We start from the raw sequence: 25,293 nt of genomic DNA on the forward strand, positions 1-25,293 counted from the left end.
GTTTGATATCAGCCTGTTTTTTTTTTTTATTTTCCCAGACACAAGGATCACACATACTGGCAATTATTGAGTTTCTGCTGACAAATTAGGAATTTCCATCTGAAACATGGCAACCGCTTCAACTACCTATACTACTCTAATTCAGTTTCTTGTAATCATCTCATCAAATCCATATTAATGCAGAGAAACTATTTACGAATAAACCACCAATGCTAGAGGACATAACTATTTGCTGTTGAATCATGTATTTATTTGATTTATGTTATTACAATTTATTGTTATTGACTGTTATTATGATTTCTTGATAACACACATCCCACCCTTTATTCTTATAGAATAGTTTTAGGAAATCCTGTCCCACTCACAATAAACTGCTTTAAAAAAAAAGTTGCAATGCTTTCCATTTAGGTACCTGCACATGACTTTCTCGCATGCCCAGCACTATGCAGAGATTTCAAGTGCTCAGTCACACAAGGTGGCATAACAAACAGCACTGTGTGAAATGATTTGGCCAGTCATCTTCACTCACAGTGGAAGCAGAAATTAAAACTGCCAAGTGCCCAAGCACAGAACAATCCACTGATACGGGTATATCAGGATAGGTATCAGTTAAATGTAAGGCAGATTGCAAATTATCAGTGAATATAAAAATACTATTTAACTTGGTAAATTTCTCCACTGCAGAGAAGATGAAAGTGCAAAAAAGGGGAAAAGAACTTAGTGTCTGTCTACATTACAGAAATTTTCTCTTACGTACTCTAAATGGTGTTAGAGCTACTTCAGCTCGTGTCTTAAACCCATGTTTTTACTGAGCTGCTTTTACAATTACAGAAGTAATATGGATTCAATTTTTGAAAAAGGATAATAATTTTGAAATAGATGATCAGTAAAATTTTTAAATACTTTTGCCTCATAGCTTCTCAGCCAGTATTACTACACACAGCACATGAACTTTGCCAATTACAATACTTGCATCTAATTGCCATCATCTGCAAGATACAGGACTTCAGAAGCTCTGCATTACAATTTATAAAGAAACTGTATTAAAAGTTACTTGTTATGACTTCTGTTTCAAAACTTCTTTCATCTAAGTAATAAAGTAAGCTGGCCTTAAAAGTATTGAGACAATAACATCGAACTAATAAATATTGGAAATCAATAAATTCAATAAATCTTTCTTTTTCATTAAGTGTGGCATAAATCAAATAGAGTAATATCATAAAAACTTTCTTGAATGGTATCAGTAAATTATCAGTTTGATAATTACAAGTGAACTAGTATGACATTTGCATATCAGAATAGAAAAACGTTCGCCTTAAATATCATCAGCTCAAAGCAAATTAGAGCCCACTAAACCTTCATTAACAGATCGCTGTTGACTAAGGACTGATCTGATAGATATCTCAGACTTCCAAGTGACCCCTGTAACTTAGAAACTTTGTCCACTTGTGAATTCACAATGCCGGGTTTAATCTAGGAATTTCACTAATTTAGATGTTCAACTCGCCACTGACTCTTCTTAAACTGTCCAGAGGACAGTATCGAGTTGAAAGACAAAGCAACTGCATTGTTGCAATGTTTATTCCTTTATTGTAATGACCATATTGCTGTCATTTTACTAAACAAAGCAAATACAATCCCTGACAAATGGTTATTTATTTGACTATATGAATGAAAACTAAACACAGTTTTTCCTCTTCTAGACTGCCAAGCTGAGCTGGCCGTGTAACTGGACAACTCTCAGTTATGGTTTTCTGTGTACTGTAATGACACTATTCATGAGACAATAATTCCAGTATATCAGTCTAATAAAACCAGTTTCAATAAATCCAGTTTAGCATTGTATGGGGCAATATATCCTTCTCCTGGAATGGCATTTTAATGTGCAAAAGTTAACCGGTAGACGCATATATTGCAGCTGAAAATATTGTTTTCAGTTCATACTTTCTAAGATGAAAGGTGGCTGCCAACTTCAAATTACAGACTTGCTAAAAACCATGACAACATATCTAGAAAACCAAGATTTCAGTCCTTCAGTGTGTGATCACATAGGATATTGAGGGACTCCATAAATATAGAGGACATATTACTGTCAGGTACCCAACACTGAAAACATTGGTCCATATGATGTATCTCACACTCAAAAATACCATTAACATCATAGAATGGTTTGGGTTGGAAGGGACCTTTAAAGATGATCTAGTCCAACCCCCCTGCCATGGGGAGGGACATTTTTCACTATATCAGCTTGCTCAAAGCCCTGTCCAACTAAAACGTAGGTTTTCCTTAACTATTGCTTAAGATGTATACCAACCTTTTTTTACAGTATAGAATTATTGTCAGTAGATGGCTCCAAATCATTCTGATACAGATATTGAACAATAATGATAGTGTCAAACCTACGATCCCTGCAAGAATGAAGTTTGCTTTAGCTGCACAATACCCACAAGATGGATAGCAGCCTTGCAGATTTGGGAGATACATGCCAGGTAGAAGAAGAAATACAGAAGCATTTGTGGGAAAAGTGAATCAGTATGTGCTGGGTAGTGGGTAGAGTAAAGAGCTTGAAGTCATACGTTCAGAAGTAACTGTGATAGTCAAAAAGCTTATTTTGGGGTGACTGAGAAAAGATAACCAGTTCAAGAAAGTGAGAAGAGCAAACTAATATGCAAGCTAAAGGATGTGGCAGATACTTTTCAAACAGATTTCAGGCAAAGACTGTAAGGGTGTGGCAAACTCACTACTGAAAAATTAAAACAGTTAAGAGAGAGGCGAATGAATTTGGATCACAGCTCTGGCAGTCTAGACTGAGACAGGAATGGAAACTAGTGATATTTACAATATTAAACAATTGTGTTATCTATACAGCAAGCATCACAGTCGTCATACAATAATATTGTTAAACAGCTGTTTAAAATTTATCTCTAAAACCAAGGTTTAAGTTTCACATGTTAAGACTTACTGAGTTCTAAGTTCTAGTGATTTACGGTGCACAACTGTAACTTTAATCATTAGAGTTCAATCAACCCATCATGGCTTGCTTTGTCCTTCTTTGGCAAAAAAACACCAATTCTTCCAAAGAAATATAGACAAGGTTCAAGGTTTTGTTCAGGAGAAAACAACTATGCAGTTATCTTCTAAAAATATTCCTGGTGTATATTCCAAATGTCCAACAGCAAGGAAATGCTTTAGCAATCAATTCCAATAATCAGGAAAAGCAGTGTAATTTTCAAAATAGGCCTATTGCTTTGTGAAGTTATAAAAGCCCAGGTGCTGTAGATTCCCAGCTGAATTACAGAGTAAGCTGCAGGGATTCAGTTTGGCTGTCTTGGGCATCTTTTAAGTGGACAGAATTTAAGATTTAAAAAGGCCTGTAGAGGTAAACTTGTGGACAGAATTTAAAAAATACATGCTCTCCAAATTAAATGCTTAAGGGAGTTACAAAGAAATACAACTTTTGTGGATATAATTTCTATTATAGAGTATAAAAATGACATAAATTAGACATTTTAAATAATAGACTTAAGGAAACGGGAGCCTTTCAGAGGGACAAAGCCTTGGTGAGATGGTGACCTCTCTACAGAGTCATGTGGGTCTGTGGCTGGACTGCTATTCATCCGGCTATTATTTACCTCTCTGTGAGGTGAACAATAACTGAATTTCAGATTCTTCAAGATCATTAAATCCACAATAACAGTTGTTGCCAGAAGTAGAAGACTCCCATAGAGATATAACAACCAAACAGGGAAACTCTTTTCAAGGCTAAAAACCCAGGTGCTAGGCACAAATTACACAATGCATCAGCCTGGCAATTTTCACGTCACTTTGTTAACTGTGGCACTCTTTAACTGCGTAGTACCTTTTATGCCTGTGTTCAGCTGCAGAGCTTACAGGGTTTCTCCTGCTCACCCATCTCTCTCTGCTCCCAAATAAAGAATGTCTAAACCATTAATTATTATACCAGTGTTTAAATTGTACTGTTGCCCCTTGGCTGAGAGCTCCTTGATTTTCAGGCCTCGCAGCAGGTCAGTTCCCGTTGTCAGAAAGGAATCAGTGCCAGAGAGTCGGCTGCCGTGTGATTTATTTGCATCACGTACATATTTTTATATAGATTATGTATATGAGTCTTGACATAAACAGCTCTGGAAACCTTAGCTAAAGCATGTTAAGGAGCTACAAGAACCATCTTTGTTACTGTCCCCTGCAGTTCTCCAAGTACCATCCCATTTATTATGAAAGTAGGTGACACATCCGCTTGAATAATTGCACAGATAGCAATACTAAAATTCACTGTCCACTTGTTCAAAATATTTTTTGTTTGACCTGCTACATGTCAGCATATTTATGAAAAAGAAATGCACAACAACTGGTATTATGAAAGATGGAGGGTTTTTTTTGTATAAGGTTTTATTTTTTGTTTGTTTGTTTCTTTGTTTTTCAAAGGGAGAGGACTGAAAGGAAAAATGAAATGTATTATTTCCAGATTCCAAAGAAATTCAAATATGGGACTTCACTAGTGGCCCTTCTTCCTCTGAACAAAGATTATTTTAACCCTGTTCCAGCTCAGGTCTGCTAAAGAGCCCTTCATTCCAACACATTTCTGTGAAATATGGTTATTCCACTGACAAGGAAGAATGAAAGACCTAGTGACTGAGCTGTTGACTTTTTTTAAAAAAAAAACAAAACACGAGTTTCACAGTTCCTCTATTAGGATTTTACTGGTCTTCTAGTTCTCTTATCCTCCCTGTTATCTAAACAGCAGATACTTAGATTTTTTGATAGAAATTAACTGGAAACATTAATTCATGTTAGCCACAGATGTTTGGAACTCAAGTTAGAACACCTGTGAATGTTATCTTCTTGGTTGATGACAGCAGCCCATGTGAAAAATACCATCATAAATAAAAAACATTAACCTGTGGGTTAAATCAGACAGCACGGCTCTACCAAAACCATGCAAATTCTACCCTCATACTATAAATATTCTATAGGTTGAGTAAACATGTCTGAAATTAGCATTCAAAAGAAAAAAAAAACCTCAAAATTGACTCAATTAAAATGTATTACAATAATCATAAATGCTTTAAAATAAATATACATTATGTTTATCCCTTTCCACTAAATAACAGTAATTGGCACAAAGAACACACTTTTGTTTTTCTCTGTGCTATACAATCCCTCACTCTGTTCCATTTCAATCTAAATGACACATATGACAATACTAAAGAAATGTAAAATTTTGCTTGACAATTCAGTATAACTGGCATTATAGAGAGCGGTAAGTGAGTGGATGGATGGATAGGCAGGTTTTACTAGGCAATCCAGACCTTGCAGAGAGGGAAACAAGGACTGGTAAGTGAAATACAGAGTTTATTCAACTGCTCACTTAAGGGACAAATTATATGCAGTCTAGACAGTATTGCCAAGGGCATGAAGTGATGGCAGGAGATAAACTGGAAATTTAGGATTATTAATTTCTGTGGAATGAATAAAAAAATATACCAAAACAAGCTTAATAAAATGCAGTGTCTGTTTGAAAATTAATCAGAAATTTCTTCAAAGTGACTCTGAAGTAAAACTATTTCGATTCCTAATAGGAAGAGAAATTGAAAATATTTTCTAAAAAACACTGTCCTGGTTCAAAAGACTAAAGTTTAAATTGCTTCAGTGTAGGGTTTCAGTTTGAACTTAACACTGCCCTCTTGTGCTTCTGCCTTAAAATACATTTTCATACATCTGGAGAAAACCAGAAGTCAGTAACAGAAAAAAACGCAGTCAGTAAGTGGGGTTTGATTTTGTGGGGGTTTTGTTTTGTTTTTTAAAAAAGGTTCAATGAAACAAGATGATTCTGGAAAAAAAAAAATCAGTTGTTTTGAAAGTCGTCATCTCAGTCTCTAGCATGGCATTTCTATTATACCATATGTAAAACAGTATTGGCTACTATTTTTGTCTCAGAATATCTTATAAATTCCTCAAATAAATTTCTGCAGTTTTTCTAGTCAACTTACTCTTTGGACTAGGATTACTTAAGTTTTCCAAACGTGTCAAGAGTAGCATAATAAAATACAAACAACAAATAACATTTTAGTAATAAAACAGCACTAGCATTCAGGTACAGGATAAAACCACAAACATGAAAGAAACCATGCGTGTCATTATTTCCATTTTTTGAGCAGGTTTTGCACCGTTCTGCAGGTTGCACATTAGCCACACTATATTGCAAGATATTCTGAGAATCTTAACTTCAAAAAAGATTGGGCCCAATCTGCTTTTCACTTTCATCAATGCTTTACACATCCCAAGTCTAACACAATAAATGAACGGACAGCTGCTGTAGAATGGTTTTAAGAGAGAATAGCTTCCTGTCTATTTGGCCTTAAAACCAGAAGTACGGGCAGAAACTGTCAGAGCACACTTTTTCCAGTAATGTATCTGTGACAACTGAAATAAAACTTCGCAAGGCATAAACTACTACATTTCCACCTTCGTCTTATTTCCCTCCAACTTAAAAGACAAAAGTCTAAACAAATAAAAACTCCCAAGATTAAAAAGAAAAGTATTCAAACAACAGCCTAAACTTCATGTCGGTGAACACGTATCTCCTAATATCCTTCTACAACTCTTCTCACTGATGTAAAATTTCATGTATCACTGGCAGAACTAAATAACATCCAACACACACAAAATGAAAGCACAGATCAGACGTTCAGTGCTGGTCTGTCTGTTTTATCCTACAAAGTACCTACTACATAAAAAGGAGACAATTTCAGGCGGCCAAAGCTGGTACTTGATATGCTGCAATTCTCCTGTCTTCACAACAATAGGAAGAATAAGGAAGAAGCATGTCAGGTGAGTGACTGCAACACTACCTGGTTTGGATAACACTTCAGTCCTCAGAAAAAGTCACCGATAGCATAATCTAGCCTGTCCAGTTATTTTATGCCCATTACATCCCCAAGATTATGGAATTGTTAAGAAGTGCGCAGCCATTGTAATTTGAAACAACATTCTATATCAGACATGCATAATACATATGTATGTACACTATACATATATATATTTATATTACACAGACACATACATATATGCACGTATATGTTTATGTAAAAGAAGCGTATGTCCTGCAGGTCAATCTCTGAGGCTGCTTGATATTTGTAACATAAAAGTAACCCCCACATGAACGTGGGTTGCTGATATAGCAGTAAAAGCTGCAAACAGAATGAAATTTATCCCACAGTTCCTTGAGATTACTGCATGGTTATCAGTAAAACATAAGATACATAGCTTTATTTCTACACGTAAACAAATAATACCTGTAAATTTCTGCAGCCATTCTGAGGTCTGTAGTATTGATACATTCAAAACATGCTATATGTGCTCCAGTCTGTTCATCTGATTATGTAGCATTTTATTTAATTAGTTCCTGGTAATAATATTAACTGTAGACTTACCCTGGCATTGGTCCATTTCCAGAAAGGCTATAAACTTGACGAGGATTTAGAAGGTACTGAAATTTTCTATAAATTCTGATGAGTTAAAAGAGACAAGGAAAAAATATTTACTTACATGTTCGGAATTTTTTTTTAAGTTACCAATGAAAGAAAAAAAATAATACATACTGTAACTACTTGAACTGCAAGATCTCATTTATATAAAAATTCAAATATTTGAACACAGCAATTATAATTCATACATACAGTGTACTGTGGGCATAAAATTGAGAAAGAAGTGCTACAAGCTATCTACAATTCAAATCCTGTACATAGACAGAAAAATAAAGTAGGGCAAAGAGGTATAACGACACAGGAAAAGGTGAGTCAAAAAAGCATTCGGAAGAGCACATTGGTTCCTATTAAATTAACTCCATGGTAAAGGACAGACTTATTCTTGAAATTTATTGCTATCACAAAATCACAAGCATAATTAATTGCAAAAGCAAATGGGCTTTGTCATCCACCAAAAATGTCCCCATAGGTCACACAACATTCTGAGAAAGTAAATCTACTGTCTCTTTTGGATCTCCTTTGGATTATTTTTGAATGAGAAGAAAATGAAAAAGATCCAAACTCATTCTTTAACTTAAATTAAACCTATTTTAAAATTAGCTGCATAGGAAGCAATTTATTGATAGAGCATGAAAAATGTTGTCCGATCCTATAAGGGATCCTATTTGCTGTTCCAACCCCAGGAAATAGTTCTTTAATTGGTAGAGTATTTCAAAAACTGTAACTCTGTCAATTTGAGGTTACTTGTCCTAAACATGTGACAAACGTTTTTTTTATTAAAATATTAGAAATGTAACTTCCTACACTGACCTACAATGTGGTAGCTGCTTCATTTCTTACATAGAAACAAGTAAGTACATGAAAGAGTTGGAGCTCAGAATGAATAATTATATACCTGGCATTTATGGCAATAGTTTGAATAATAAACCCTTGTTTCTTGATTTTAATGTTTATATCCTCAAGCTAATTAATATTTTAATGCTTTTAAAAAAGCATTTTTTTCCACTGAAATATCTCTTCCTTTCTTTTTACTGCCTTAAATAAAACAGAAGCATAATAAGAGCTGAATTTTAAGTTAAAATGTCCACGTTTTCAAATTCAGCAAAATAAAACTGTCTAGACATAATCTATGTGCACATTGAGGGATTTTTAATTTTTTTTTCTAAATAGCAATGCATAATTTATCAGGCTAGGTGGAAGAGAAGAGTGTAAGAATACTGAACAAAGACAAATTCATAATTATCTCTAAAATTGCCAAATTGGAACATTTTCTTAACTTCTCAATTATTTAGCAATATCAGCTTCTTCATAAAGCTTGGTATTCAAACACACTCACACAATCTATTCCTGATGCCATTCCTGACAGAAAAAGTCAATGTGAAATGACTGGTCTCACTTTGCAAGCATGCACACATCATTGTCAATGGTTGTGATGACAACTCGATCAGATATTTGAAAGTGGATTCACAACACAGTTTATCTCCATTTCATTTGCAGCATCTTACTAACAGAAAAGGATCCTAACTTTAATTTTCTACTTAGTATGTGTAAGTTGCTTTTCATTGAGATATCGGATTTAACCTGGTCAAAGGTGCAGCTAATTTAATTTGTGTAGACAATTTGAGGCTCACGAACAATATTGTTATGGAGTCCTAAAGGCTTAAGAGTTATTTGCGTAAAAGTTTGGTACTACAAAACACACTAGCCATTACCTACACTCACAATACTGTTTTTAGGTATCAGTGAAATGCTATAAAAGCCTTCTTAACAGAGGGTGCTAAGTCTTTCTAGCTAAAACCCAGAAGTCCACCTGCAATAACAAAGCGATTACACTAAATCATACTTGATTCAGTACACGCCATTCATAGGTACTAGTTGAACATCAATACCAGATAATCACTCCCTAATTCCTCACTGTAAATGACACATCATGCTTTAAGTTGTTACAATGTATTTATGTGTTCTAGTCTGTGTAAAATGTATAACTTGATGGTTCATTTCCATTCACACATTCTCCAAAAAAGAGGAAGAAACTGTCTATAAATGCTTGTCTTCTCACTAAACTGTAACTGGACATAACAGCGTGACGCATGCAAGCCAAGGAAATGGACAGTAATTTAGCCTTCCAATTTTATACCTACAGTACTGATACTGACATATCTCTGACCGTCTTGCTTCCACATTTAAGGAAAGAACTGGACATGGCCTCCTTGTGACTGGACATTTGCGCAAAGTCACAGGGCAGTGTAGTAGTGGGTAATGCCCCAAAAGACAGCTTTTTGAGACAGACAGCAATTTCATGTACGAAGCAAGTTCATGAAATTACCTCTTGTCCGCACCACCTCCAGCTGTTTCTTACCCATGACACAGCTTATCAACACACAGTTGTGCCTCCATAACTATTTGTGGTGTTATTCTATGATCTGGAAAACTAAACAGATTCAATTTAAAATACAAATCCTTAGAAAAGTTTCTCTGTTGTCAATTTTTCCCTTCACTTCAATTGTGTACGTGATCTCATATGAACCTCAAATAGCTGCACTAGCATAACTGAGGAGGTAGAAAATTATAGCGAGAGCAGCCAAGAGGGCTGGAATCATCTTTAAACAGCTCTGCTGCTGAAGAAAATACTCCGGAGTGCACAGACTGAGCTATCTTCTGAAGTCATAAGATCATTCCCTTACAGAAAGAAAATAAAGACAGAAACCCTTTGGCAGTTCAAAACTGATAGCAAAGTTGACTGTACTGGGGAAAAAGCCAGTCATAGCAGTGCCTTGTGCCGACTAGGGGATGCATCTTCAGTCATTGAGGGGGAGACTATTCAAGATGTGGTCATTATAGGCTCATTATAAACTCCATAGTTTAACCCCAATGGCAGAGAAGAAAGATGATCAGCACTCCTCAAAATTAAAAGAATGCTAGTGATATTCTTAGACACACAACATTTGAAAAAGATCATTTGAAACTGCTTATACAGTTTGTCTCCACGCTAAATAAAAGCTTAGACAGCTAGATTAATCAGAGAGTAGGAGGGAAGAGCTACTACGAACCAAAGTTATTTGAAAACAACAAAGGTCAAAGATATCATCAACTTGTACTGCACAGACATTGAACGTGGAGTCAGCAGGAAACGTCAGCGTAAGGAAGCTGATCTCCAGTGCATCCAACCGCACATTTGTCAAGGAAACAATTGTTTAAACTCACCTGCTGGTCAGGCAAATAAATTGGAAAATGGGGAAGTGGAAAACAAAGTAATGAGTATGGCAAAACAACAGCATGATTTAGAAGGACACTTATGTGAGAAGCATTACCCTTAACAATAGTCTTTAGAAGCACTACATGCTTGTTGTATATTCTCTCTGTTGAAAGAAACTATTTTGTCAATGATGTACTAAATATATACATTCTATTCACAGATAATTGAAAACTGTTGTCTTGATTAGTCAAATCTTAAATGCAGACATAGAGAACTGTTAGCCCTAGGATGAAATGGACATACTGCATTTTTCTTCTGATGAAATTAACTCACACCTGTCCATTTTATGAACAATCACTGAAAACATGTTACAGTGTGATACAGCCTGAGGAAGACACCTGACTGAGTTTGCTGAACTCCTTCCAATCTCATGCTTAATTAAAATCTATTTTTGGTGTGTGAAAGGGTTAAACTCATCAAATTTAATTCTGATTTGTTACTTTCTTCTTAATAAACATTGAATTATATTTTTGCTGTATTTTATTATAAATATATATATTATCCATTGGACAAAATAATTTCAGTCCAAATAACTATAAATGCATTTGTGTTCCAGATGATGGACAACAAGTATTAATCTCTCCATTGAGAAGAAAGTACAACTGGGTTATTTTCAAAGTTCTTTATTTTGCAATTATATCTGCAAGTCATAGCATTCATTCAAGAAGAACATTATATTTATCACTATACATTTTGCAAAACACCAGCTTTGTAATAGAATTGAAGTTTTAAAACATATTGAAAAGGTAATTAGATCTGGTTGCAGAAAAAGTATTTGTGTGTTCTGAATACACTTTTTCTGCATGCCCATATGTTTCCCACCATCCTTCTGTTTCAACATTCAAAAGGGAAAACTGAAGCACCTAACCTTTTTTTACCTTAAAGTGATTCTCTGTTTTTTTCCTTTGCATTTAAGAGATTTGGAAAAAAATGTGAAATACAAAAGGAAATGATAGAGTATTATTGGGGGAGTGCATTTATTCAACTGGTTGTCAGATAGATGCATACACTCTCTCCAAGTCTAAGGGCAATGAAATGGGCTGGGTTACCATATGGCAAGGCATAAAATCTCATACAGGGAACTGTGGGAACACTGGAGTCTTGACAGTATCTGCAATAACCTTTCTGCGTTCAATGAAAGTCAATCACAAATCATAACTTCATACATTGTGATCTCTCAAATACAGAAAACCCTAAGTAAAGACTGAAGAATAGCTTTCAGTAAAAGAGCATCTTAATCTGAATAAGTCAAGATAATTAAACTCTCATCTACAAAAATCAGATTTTTCCCCCCCCTCTCACTGCTGTTTTTGCTACAGCTATCATACTCCTAGCCTCTCAATACCTCACCAGATTACAAAACCACTATAACTAAAAGTCTGACTGGAATCACCATAATTGTGCATTTTGAAAAGCTGTTTATCTCTTCAAATGTCCTGTGATTTTACTTTTCACAACATGTAACTGCCACAAAATTGGAGGGTTTGGGAAATATGGGATTCTTCTCTTTCTAGTTACTGACTGTAGAGCAGCCACATAAAAACCAGGAAAAGTAAAAAAGTTAAATATCATTGTTCCCTGAAAACGTTTTCATCCTTTCAATTAAATCTTCAAGATAATATGCACTCTTAATATTTTTATTATGTTACCAGTATTGATATGAATCATTGTCACCTAAAAGGTAGAGGGAAAACTCCTCCTCATCAAATAGTCCATATGTGGACTTTTTTTAACCTTTTTGAATCTAGTTTTAGATCTAACCATGAAATATTATTTCCTGCTGGTGAATGACTTGAGATATGTCTACACGACTATACAGTTGACCTTTTGATGTGCTCCTCCTAACACAGAAACATTGAGTGCAACCTTGACACATTAGTATGCAATTTAACATTTTGGTTTCTGTGGCATCAAAGCCAATTTAAGAGGTTCTCATATGCTACTATACTCAGCTGCTGGTGGCTGCCCTCATTCTATTCCCTTCATTGTGTAATGACACTTGCAGGTGATAGTGTTAGTGAATGAAGCATGTATAAGTCATTCATTTTTAAAATTCAAATCATTCCTGTCATAGGCTCAGCCTCAGTAACAGTTGCATTAACACAAACTGAGAAATGTCAGAGTACAATATGTGAATGGGAATAGGAGCTTGGGAAGAGGATCAAGTTTTACACTTGCTTTTACTCTGGAGAATATCTAACATTAAATGACATTCCTCAGGCATTAAGCCAATTCAAATAGCAACACTTGAGACCAGTTAAGAGCTGGGAACTAAAAGCTGTAAACCAGCATTTCATTAAATTGTTTCTAGGTTATAACTAACTACGTAAGTGCAGCTCTCTAACCTGCCTCTCACCTACATGATTCCAGATTGGATCCCTGATCTACTTACTTCATATCAGTACTATAAAAAAGCCAAGCTGAGTGCTAGTGTGTTACCTTCCACAATGCCCCTGACTGCACAGAAGCCCAGGACTCCCTCACGCTGCTACTGTGTCTGAAACACGAATGCTCAGGACGGCTCACATTGTTTTATTATGATTGCACTGGCACATTTTGGAAACTGTTTAGAATGAACCTTTTAGATCATTAACTGCCTTGGACACAACTAGCATTGTTGGCATTGCTGATACATAGGTATATGAGTCCAGGTCTTACATAATCAGCTTCCACATGATAACCCGTTCTCTCAGAGGTCTTGCAATGTGGTTTTAGTTAAATGTTCTTCAGCTCTGAGAATTCCCCTAACATGTACTCTGCAGGATGCAGTCCCTTTTGTCACCTTACTTTAAGGGACACTGTTTAAAAGAAGTGATCTAACAGAAGCCGGGGGAAAGAGGTAGGGAAAGATGACCCACTTGCTATTTACTTGCTTGGTTCAAAGCTATGGAATCACACTGGATTCCTCCTTTTGTGCTTTTGGGTACCCACAACCCCTAGTATCCACAGGTGTCATTTTCAGTCTGATCTTGGCCAAAAGACTGTAACCTTTTTCGAGACTTGAAGGATAAATTACAGCACTGACATGGTAAACTAGGCTATAAAAATTTGGGGATTTACATGATGATCAAAACCAGCCATATTGTTAGCACTTGTGATTCTAAAGTACACTCTGAAAAATCTGCTGAGGGGGTAACTAATGCACCATGTCTGCCTGAGTTTGATGGACAGAGTAATAGGAGGATGCTCTTTACCTCTGTTTTATCATGTCTCTGACACACTAACATTTAAACACAAACATTCTGAATTTAAATCAATGTAATTACTAACATACATAAAATTAAGCATGTCTTTAAAGTTTGTGTGATTAGACGTTAATATTCTAACTGAATTGTTAGAATGCTTCCTATCTACAGAAAACAAAAAGCTTCTTCACTGTAGGGAAACTTACGGAGAGGTTGGAGAGCCTACTCACTAAACCTTTGAAAGGCAAGTCATACATAAGAAAATGGAATACTGTTTCCATTTTAAGTTATTGGCCTGTCTGCATCATCATTACAGAGATTAAAAGAAAACTGTTATAACTTCAAAGTTATAATACACAACATAGCAACTCATATCTTCATGCAAATCACACAAAACCATAAACTGAATCTAGCTACTTTTTCTGATGTGAAATGACACAGCTGTATAGAACTCATTCTAGTTTTTAACTGCAGAAGTTTTAACTATATGCTAGTGTGTACCTCTTCTAAACAGGGCAATGGGATGTTCAAATATCAGGCATATAAGTATAAAATGCTGGATTTCTTTTCATATACAATCGGAATAGAGAAAGAGAGGAAAAAAAAAATAAAACAAACCTTACCTTTCTCCTTGTTTCCCACCACTTTTAGGATTGACAAAAACTAAAAGTGGATGAGTGCCTGGAACTGGAGTGATCTAAAAGAAGGGAATAACACAGCCACTCATTAATGCTGTGTGTTGCATTCATTTTTTTCCTATAGTAGACAGAAAACAAAAAGCTTAATGCAAACTCTATGTTATGCTATGTAATCCAGCTGGAAGCAATTCCATAATTTGCAATAATCCTCACTGCATTAATTTGCCACAAATTGCAAGTGAATTTTTTTTTAATGCTAGTTGTCTGTCTTACAGCCATGATGCCATTTTAACCTATAATTCCATTGAAATATTGATATATATAGGTTACATCCATCAATAGAGAAAAAAAAACTTTAAATGCAAGAAATGCAAGACTGATTCTGACAATAGGGTAATTTCCCTATGAAGAAGCTACGTAGAGTGAGAAATGGTACTACCCTACAAAGGTCAAATACAGCTATATGAAATTTTAAACTTGAAGGAGTAATTGTTTAATATTTTTTAAAATTACAGAAACCTGCAATATTTGGTATGATATAAAATCACACTTATTTTTATAACTTTACGATTGTTATTTTTTAAAATGTAACAACCATAACAATGTTGAGTTAAACACCTTAGAAAGCTGGAAAACTTAAAAAAGCTGAGAAAACATGTGGAAGAAAGGCAAGCCTGACGAAAAGAACAGAGAGGAGGATATACTGAAAGAAACAATGACTTCCACTGTGTTTTTGAATACTTTTGTGTAAAGTCTTACATGTTCACATTACTGTTTAGCTTTACAAACTAGCACATTTCTTCTAAGTAATAGTGTTAGTCTGCATTTTCAGATACTGTAGATGTGTGTGTGGACTGTCTTTTCTCCATAGACTTGAAGAACATAAAAAAATTACATCAGATGATTTCTAATATGTTTTTAAACTATAAAGCTAGACCATTCATATTTAAAATTATCACTTTTAGACATACACCAATTCTAGAATGTTTAAAAGCATATTAAGAGTTCAAAGTCAACATCTCCAAAGTCATGCACTAACAACTTCAGAGATGAAGCTTAGACTGTGTCTGTTTCAAAATGATACATTGAAAGCTCTTGCTCCAAATCCTTATTCATAATTCCTGAAATAACAAAGTCTTTTCAGTTGAAGATTTCAGAAAAAGTAATTTAGAGCAGAACCTGAGAAACATGATAGATAAGGAGTATTACTAGCATCCTACAGACATAGGTGTATAATCTTACAGGCATCTAAAAGCACTTTTCTTCTAGTAGGAAGTGTTGACTAGTGTGTCAACTCCATCCATACCTTCACAAACAATGGATCCAAATCTGTTTCAATATGTACAACAAATAATTAAAAACTCCAGCAAACTTGGTGGAATTAAACCCAGCATAAACCCAACACAGAATCACATTCTGGAACGGTTTGTTGTTACAGTAAAGTGCTGTATGTTGAAACATATATCAAATTGCAGGATATAGTGAAGTTTGCCATATATTTAATTTTTATCTACTGTTCTAATCAATTTTAGTTATTTAGCTAATTCCCATGATGTTTGTTCCTGTGAACTAAGTGTAAACCAATGGTGCTCATTGTGACAGAGATGGACTACCTACAGAAATCCCTTAGGACGCAGGTTAATTAATGAGACTCATCCTAAGGTTATACATGATCTATTACTTCCTCTAATTAGAAATAATAATCCTGATCATTATGCTGGTTAGCTAGAAAGAAATAAGATGAATGTGCTTAACTATGATTAATTGTCTTTAAGCCGTGCAGATCTCCACTGCCACTAAGTTACCTGCTCACTGCTGTTTGATGGAAAGAAGGTTTGGTCTTGATACTTTTCTCAATAAAAGCTAACTGATGAACTTATTTCTATTTTAAATTTTTTATTTCAAAACTTAACCATATTATTATAAGTAGAATATTTAGGATCATCAAAAAAATCTAATAACGAGTTTGTATTCCACTCAATTCCAAAATAAGGTGTCAATTACTTAATTAATACAGCTTTTCCAAATTACTTTTCTTGATAATGTAGATCTTTCCATGTTATAAACAATGCAACTAAAGATTTAGAACTAAATTGGTGAACATTTTCAAGTCTTAATCTAACATGATTTAAAGGCAATCTCCATGAAGTTATTGGATAAGTGACGTAAAGAAAAAAAAAAACAAAACAACAAAACAAAAAAAAACACAAACAAAAATGTAGTGGACCAATCATATATACCTTCTCCCATATTGAAAACAGAGGTCTAACAAGAGTAGTACATAGATTTGCTGGGTATCTCTGATATGTTATCTTGGGAACTTAAATCAGAAACAAATGCAATTAACGTAACAATCAAGTTTTCTGACTAAAAAAGGTTAAAAAAAAGTCACGAAAATCCTTTTCTTATTCACTGAAGATCATGTTAAAATGAGACTACGCCAGCAAAAGTATTAGAATCAGAGTAACATGCTTTGGCCAGATATGGGAGAATTAAGAGTAGTATACTTTGATCAGCTACAGAAATTTTTTGCTCCAGATCATCTTTAAGCAAAATACTAACATTAATTACCAGTTATATTTAGGGAATCTTACATATTTGTGGAAATAGTTCCAAAATTATACCATCTGTGAGCAAAAAAAACCTACTGTCTTGCTGATTCCAGCCTTTCACTACGGTATCCTTTGAGACCCACTCAGCCTTCACAATGGTCAGGTTATTATTATTAATACCAATTAAAAATTTAATAAGTGGTGCTAAGACGGATTCCTGTTACTTGAACACAATTTTATCCAACAGAGAAAAACAATCACAGTATAATCAGCAAATCAGGGTCATCACTGCAGAATTATTTCTAATGTTATCACTATGACTGTCAGTATTACGTAGTGTACTCCTTTATAGCTGTGGCATTACAGAACAACCCCAAGAAACACCTTGGTGTTGAAAACCAAGAAAACACCTCAAATCCATTCAATAATTATTCTACCATCTTATTTCTCATTCTTTCATTGTCTCCTTCTCAAGCGATAATAAATAAAAGCAATGATGAATCATAGGCTTAGGATTCATCATGGGAAGACAAGATAGAACATAGGTTTTAGATCATACTAACAAACGTATAAAAGTCTTATGCCATAATTACCTGAAAGCAGAAATTTTCTAATTTAAGGTTGTGTGTGCAAGAGTCAGTGGTGCTATGAGTCTGCTATTTTGAACAAACAAGGCACTGTATTCGCATGAGTGGGAAATAGAGACTTGAAAAAATACCTGAAAATATACTACGAGCATAAGCAATCTAACACTTGGGGTAGAGCCAGAATTCATAATGATACATGGCACTGTTACTTAAAGGAGATGCCATAGATGCTCCTCTATCTAGAGCAGTTGGGTTCACTGGAATTGCACAGATATCACCCCAAAGTTGGAAAACTCAGTATGCTTCCTTTAGCACCAGTTTAGTAGTCACACTGAGACTGTTTAGACAGAACTTGAGCTTTCTATCAATGAACACTCTAGCCTTTTTGCTTCATGCTCTGTCACAGACAATCTGGATAGCAATGCAGTCTGTGAGGATGGTAAGTACAGGAAGAAAGCCTTGAATGTCATGGATAATGATCACTGTAATATCCTACTAGGCCATCAATGGGGCAGTCATGTAACTGCATAGCTTTTACAGTTTGGTTTTTGGGTGTTTTTTTTTTTTCTTTTCTTTTCTTTGGGTTGTCATCACAAGAACGTTTCACTAACCTAAAGAGACAAAACAATAAAATAAGCCTTTCTATCCTGACATAATAAGGTATATAATGAAATAATTATGAGGTATACAGCATTTGATGTATGGTAATGGAATCTTTTACGTTTTACTGAACCTCAGTTGCAACACATCAAAAGATACAGAAAACAGTCAACTATGTATATTACATAATTATCACATCGTTAGTATGATGATCATTTAACTCCTGCGGAAATAAAGAAGCAGCATCATATATGTGAACATTAACTTTACTCAAAACTACTCATATCTCAAGGGAAAGAAGTAAGCAGTTCAGGAAGAACTTCTGGCATGCCTCTAAGTAACCCCTCTAAAATAACATTAGCTCATCACACACACAAGTTTTTCTTTCAAGTAGAAAAAACTTCAATTTTTATTCTAGATATTACTATTACTGAAACCATCTTGCTTCTCTACACTCTTAATTTTAATGTGCCAAACACTCTCCTTAGAAATACCTGGACAAATAACATCCTTGAAGTTTACTCCATCCATCTATTAATTAACAGGTCCAGATGAGAATAGCAAACAGTTACCAAGACATAGACTCAGATTTATAATGTAAATTAACACAATGCTGCATGACAGATACTAAGACAATTGAGTTCACCCCACAATGCAAGTGTTTTAGAGCTAGTTTTCCCTCCCCCTTAATGTCTTAGGAAATCCTACCAATGACGTGAGAAGCAGATTTGCAGTGCAGGATTCTGGTAGAGATGGAAGAATTTACCTATCGTATTTTTAAATATGCAAAAGTAAAATATTAGAAGAGTGAACGTACAGGAAATATTTCACTTTAAAGGTTGCTCACTCTATCTTTGTCTTCATACCTACAAGCATCATCTTAAATTAAAATAACAATAATCACACCTGAAGACCTTGTCCATCTACGGTGACAGAATTTGCTCTTTGCATTTTGTTCCGTTCTCCCAGTTTGTTCATTTGCTGAGGGCAACTCTTTTCTTTTTTCACTGTTGCCTGTCTTTCCTTGAAAAAAGAAAAGAAAAGGAGAAAATGGAACATTTTAACACATTATACAATGCTATACAACTGTAACTGAGACTGTGCCTCTGCAAAGTTGTTTTTTGACTAGAGAGTAATGTCAGATTCTGCTTTAATGAAAATGAGATCTCAGTCAAGTTATTACACAATGTCTGGCCACTTCACATAACATCTATCTATGTGCCTTGGACATTCCATAATGACTAGGCAATAGATGGATGAAAAGTCTGCAGTCACAACACACATTAATGCAATGATGTGAAAAGATAATCTGACATTGCCAGGATGGCATTCTGAAACCTGAAACCAAATCATACAAAATACCTGATCATTTAATAAGCACATTGATAAGAGATCAGTAATTTATCAAAATTTCATCCTAACTGCTACCAAAGGTTGGATGCTTCAAGAGCACTTTACCCCTTTGGCAAAATACACCTGTACTAAATGTACCATAATCAATTGGCTGAGTGGCTTTTTATAAAATATATATTTTGTATCAGAATGAAACCAGAATCTACATCAGATGCTAAGCCGTTGGCAACTTTTGATGCTGACACGCAGCACAATCAAATGGTTATTTGAAAGAGGAAAGCTCAGACGTATGTTGCAGTAATCATAGTTTAAACTGCTGTCAGGTCATTTCGGCAAACTCTGAATGAAAACAAAAAAATGTCCTTGCCCTTTCTATCTCCTTTATCCTATTTATAAACTGTACCCAGCATGTCCTTTTAGGTAGTCCAAAAATGCACCATAAATTAAGACAGCAGATGTTTATCAAATAGAATCAGTGTCCCCAATCCCAACTGCACCCCAGTCACTTTCCTCACTTCACCAGTGCAAGGAGGCTTCAAACTCGTCAGGGGAATGGGCTGGCACAAAGCTGCTGCACTAGAAAGGAGCATGAAGGACACTGTTGCAGCCCCTGCAACTGCACTCAGTAAGCAGTTCATTAAATGTTACCATTTACGTTCTGTACCAGGCCAAACCCATCTCTGTGGTACTTCTGATAAAGCCTTAGGGATTGCACTAGCAATTAATCCATGCCACTCTTTCTGGAGCAGTTTAAACTGCTAAGAAACATTGACACAGATTATCTGGCAGGAAGGGAATAACTCCCAGCTTAATACAGTGCCTTCCTATTATTACTGTAACACACATGTGGACCATCACTGGTTTTATACCATCTTTGGTTTCCTTACATTTTGGAGACAGACACAGCCTCAAGCTAGTCCTGATGCAAATAGTGGTCCAAGTCATTGCAGGTTGCTTTGGGTAGCCAAGTGCTTTGAGGAACTGTGGCCATTCGATCAATTTTTTAATAAAAGGACTGAAAAAAACTATGCCACAGAAAAAAAAAAAAACAAACCCACACAAAACAACCAGGGGAGACTACACTATTTTCCATATGCAGTGAGATTCCTAAGAGGTCAGTTAAGCTCTTGGATGCTTTGAGTAACTTGATCAGTTCAAGAGAAGGTCCAAGATTCTAGACTACAATATCATTGCCTTAAACAGAAAACAGTAAAAGCAATTAGAGCTATTCATCTCAGCCCTAACCGTCAAAACACAGGCAAGAACTGTCTGTACCACTGCCTGAGAAATCACCAACTCTGCACTTAAAGAGGCATTCAAACAGATTAACATTTGTGAACTAACACAAAACATTAATGCACGATGGTATTGATTAGTGCCAAGGACAGCAACTTCAGTATGAAGGAAGCTTCATGCTTTGTTACGTATGTAAGAAGCAGCTTTGGGGTTTTAAACAACTTTGTGAATAACTGTCCTTAAAAGTGATTACATTTTATAAAAAGTAAGCATACTATGTTAAACAAGATTTTATATTACAGCCAAATCTGGCTCTTGGATATTGCAACATCTTCAAAAAACCAAATCAGTGTTGGTAATGCAGCAAACACAGCTAGTAAAAAACCCTGATTTCTAACAAAGATCAGAGCCAGAGAGCAAATTTTAAAAAGTCTAGAAAAATGTTAAGCTAAACAACATATTTGTGATAGTTCAAAGAAAAAGTAACAGAAAGGAACAGATCCAGCAAACTGAGTATGTGCATTTAGAGAGGTTAAAACCAACATTTTTCAAAAGAGGCCTACTTATAAAGCATGGCACTAAAGATCTTCTTGCATACATCATGCTATTACTTAGAGGAAAAGTATTTATACACTGCTGAGAATGGTCTTTACACAAAGGATGCTTACCACAGTCCCAAACCTGCTGTTATCAATCACTCACAAGCAAAATTCAGTAACAATTAGCTCAAGTAAAGTTTTGGATATTGGTTTTGTTCCAGCACAATACAGATAGCAGCAAACACCCTCAGCTGGCCCTGGCCCTATGACTGCTGCATCGGCAGCATTTCTTCTCCAATTTACATTACCTGTCCCATAAGCAAAACAACTGGCTGACTCGCAGACAAAGACAGCTTCTCCTAAGCAGTGACTACACAAGATTAGGTGATACACCTCACAGAATATAAAGAAAAAAATGCATTCATGATTCAGAATTGTCTAGAGTGTTATTAGTAAAATCACATATGGATACTTGACTTCATTATCACTGAAGGTCTGCTTCCTTCAATGATGATTTCCGAAGAAAGTACAAATACAGTATTTCGTATCACCCATCTTACATGCATACGATACCACAATACATGTCACCACATGTACCAATAGTGCTCTCTGAAACATTTCTGAAGCTGATCACAGATTTTAGATTTCCGAGTGTTAGGTATCATCTAATTTTTAGAGATGTGTCATACTAGAGAGGATCTGAACTACAGTTTGTATTAAATAATATGTGTATCTTAATTCTACTCAATAAATCTATTAATGGAACACAAAAAGATTTACCCTTTTATTAAAATAAACACCCTCTTTTAAATATTCCTGCACAGATACAGAAAGCTGGCTTTCTAATCAAGTCGCACATGCGTACATGACTGTTTGAATAACTTACTTTCAAAAACACTACTAAGCTATGCAAGAGTGTCAGATACTAAACAGTGCAACTTATTTTATGAGACAATAACAGTTTAATAAAATCACTTCTGGATAATAGCCTACAAATTCTAGCAATGTTAAGACAAATTTGACATGCATTGAATAAATGGTTTTCAAAATGAAAAAAATTATTTTTCAAGGTAAGAAATGTTGCTACAACAGTTGTGCTGTATTTAATATCTTGTTAATTAAAGCATACAAAATGATAAATGTATCTGTGAACCATTTTGTTTAGTGGACATGCATAAGGTTGCTAGAGATACTGAATACAGCATTTTAAAAGCTATCGTACATTTTGATGGCTGAAAGAATCCAGCTTTTCTGTTCTTCTGGTATGTGTCAGAGCACATACCTTTCAAAATAGTACTTACTACAATAAAAATTTTTTCCACTGATTTTTGCACCTCTCATATGACTTTTTTTCTCCCCTTGAACTCCCACTTTGAAGTCAATATCCATTAAATGGAGCTTCTACAATTCAGTATTGCTCCAGAGAGATCACTGTCAGATCAGACCTATTCAATTGTATCCATCCCTTATTCATCCAAATAAGAAAAAAGAATTCATAAATCAGACAGGGTCTTTCAAATGACAACACAGAACACCATGTCTAGATTTTAGTTCAGCCCCAAAATGCACTTTATAGCTAGAAGAATGTACAATATTATGATCTGTTAGTACTCGTGTGTACATGGATGCCTCCCGTTACGCACCTCAGGGAGCAAACCTCCTAAAGTGGGTAGCGTCTGTTGGAAAAAGAGAATGTTAGGCTGCAACACCGAACAGCTGGGACAGCAAGGGGCATGGAGAGAGTGCTCATAAGGAACGTTACCTTGCAGCAGTTGTACTTAACAACAAATGTACACGGCATTTTTTTACGCAGTTGCACAACATACTCGCCCAGTGTTTCGGCAGACACATTATATAATTCGTATTCCAGAAGTATGCATAGGATCATTTTATCACCAGCTAAAAATATTAGAAAACCTAGGGAGTATATTCTTTCAAATAGTAAAGAGAGACACTTGGTATCTAGCGTCTTTGAATCCTCATCCAAAGCAAGTAATCTTATATGCAGCTGAGATTATTTTAAATAATTTATATTATACATTAAACAATTTATTTATACATTGAATAGGACTGTAAAGTCATCAGTGAATGGTTAACACCATTACACAGTTTGTCAAGTTCTACTGAAATCTTGAGATTCCTTCTGTATGATAATTACTTCTTTTATACTATATGCTTTCGGATGAGGCATATACCCTAAAACCCAACTTAGAATAGGGGTGCATAAGAAGAGAACTAAATTCTACATTAATATGCATAAACTGAAACAGATATTAAAAAAAAAATCTTTTTTTAGAACTCTGAAGCTTGAACTTGAAAGATTTTTGATCACAGGAATCTGGTCATGGAAGATCAGATGGAATGCATGGAATACCATGTCAAGGTATTCTCCAATGTTTGCAGGATGGAGGCCATGGAAGTTTAAAATACATGACTTGAATACCCAACTTATGGTTTGGGTTTTTTTAAGGAACTTGGAGGAAGGTTGCTCCATGATTTCTTAGAGCTATTTTGTTTAATAACATGGGAATCTCCAAAGGATGCAAAACCTGTATTTTAATATGCAGTGAAATATCAGAATAGGTACTCCTAGGCTATCACTTTCTAAACCTATGTGGTATTCAAGACCCTGCTTAAAAAAATTCCATTCCATGCAATTGCTGTCCATAGTTAATCAATAACCAAAGAGAATCAAATATTTAGACACCCTGAAAACTGCAAAAAACCCACCACCACTACCCCAAAATGCTGGGAAGCAATCCATTTGTAACATCTATTATATATCACATCCAATTCACTATGATTTAGATGTGCAAAAATATTTTGAAAACTTACTTTATAAAATTTGCTCTACATTTCCAGCTCTAACTGTGTTTACATACTAATCAGAAGGGCCAATATGAGAACGCCACATCACACTGCCTTGAAAGCTCATAGACCTATAGAACAATACCAAGCTCTACATCCATGGGCTGAAGCTAAGAGTAACCCTATGGAGAAGATCAGTGATCAATTCACCAGTAAAAAACCTGTCCAGTGAGCTGCACATGTCTATACTAAAAAAGAAAGGTAAGGCTTCTAATTTATCTGAGAGCTTTCTTGACAGAAATATTTGTAGTTAAAAAAAAAATAAAATACTAGTAGCCAAAATACATGGAAAAAGACAAGGCTAGAATGGAGACAATATCATCTGAGAATACTCGCCAAAATAGCTGAATGCAAGATTGTTCTGAACAAGGAATTGTTACATGATAACTTTATATATGCATATTTTGTGTTGCTTGTTTAATATGTCTTAATAAAGATGTAAAGAATTACACATCAAAATCACAATCAAGTATTTCTTATTTAGCATGTCAGTCTTAGTTCAGTTAGTTGGCATATTGCACCCCATTCAATGTATGCATCAACAGTAGGGCCTGAGATTTCTAATTTAATTTGCAACCTGCAACGAACTCGGGCTATAGCAGGCAATTATATACATCTTCCAAGAAAGAGAAAAGAGTTGGAAAAGAATTTTGAAAATAAAAACATGTTAAACTCCAGTGGGAGAGGATGTAAGTAATAAACTTAGAGACAGACAGTAGTCATGAGTTGTGGGCAGGCAACTAGATATAACTTAAAATGACTGAATGGCTGCCATTTCAGTTTATCAGCATCTTATTATTTTAACATTGAACTGTGTTTGCCGAACAGATAATTAGTTAGGAAGATACATTTTTCTCCAGGGCAATTATTAATTTCCTTCTGACTTCAAAGAAATGAAAAAGCTCTTAGTGTAGATAAGCACACCATTATATTTCAAGTCTGTTTTAGATTCTCAGAGAACTGAATCTGCAATA

General features: G+C 35.1%; 1 protein-coding gene across 8 annotated transcripts in view; it reads right to left on the bottom strand.

Moving 5' to 3' along the window:
• DGKB (diacylglycerol kinase beta) overlaps positions 1 to 25,293 on the bottom strand; it is a 331,421-nt gene that overhangs the window by 215,111 nt on the left and 91,017 nt on the right. For 5 of the 8 annotated variants that reach the window (XM_086615215.1, XM_086615214.1, XM_086615213.1 and 2 more), the window contains 4 exons: positions 23,095 to 23,127; positions 19,230 to 19,346; positions 14,570 to 14,643; positions 7,452 to 7,526 (listed from right to left, as the gene is read on the bottom strand). In XM_086615215.1, coding sequence (XP_086471341.1) covers positions 7,452 to 7,526; positions 14,570 to 14,643; positions 19,230 to 19,346; positions 23,095 to 23,127 — 299 coding nt within the window. The remainder of the gene's footprint in view (positions 1 to 7,451; positions 7,527 to 14,569; positions 14,644 to 19,229; positions 19,347 to 23,094; positions 23,128 to 25,293) is intronic. The other 3 variants (XM_086615217.1, XM_086615216.1, XM_086615212.1) reach the window with 1 other exon arrangement.

This window comes from Tauraco erythrolophus, chromosome 7 (assembly GCF_009769465.1).
Source record: "Tauraco erythrolophus isolate bTauEry1 chromosome 7, bTauEry1.pri, whole genome shotgun sequence".
In the NCBI taxonomy this organism is placed as follows: domain Eukaryota; kingdom Metazoa; phylum Chordata; class Aves; order Musophagiformes; family Musophagidae; genus Tauraco; species Tauraco erythrolophus.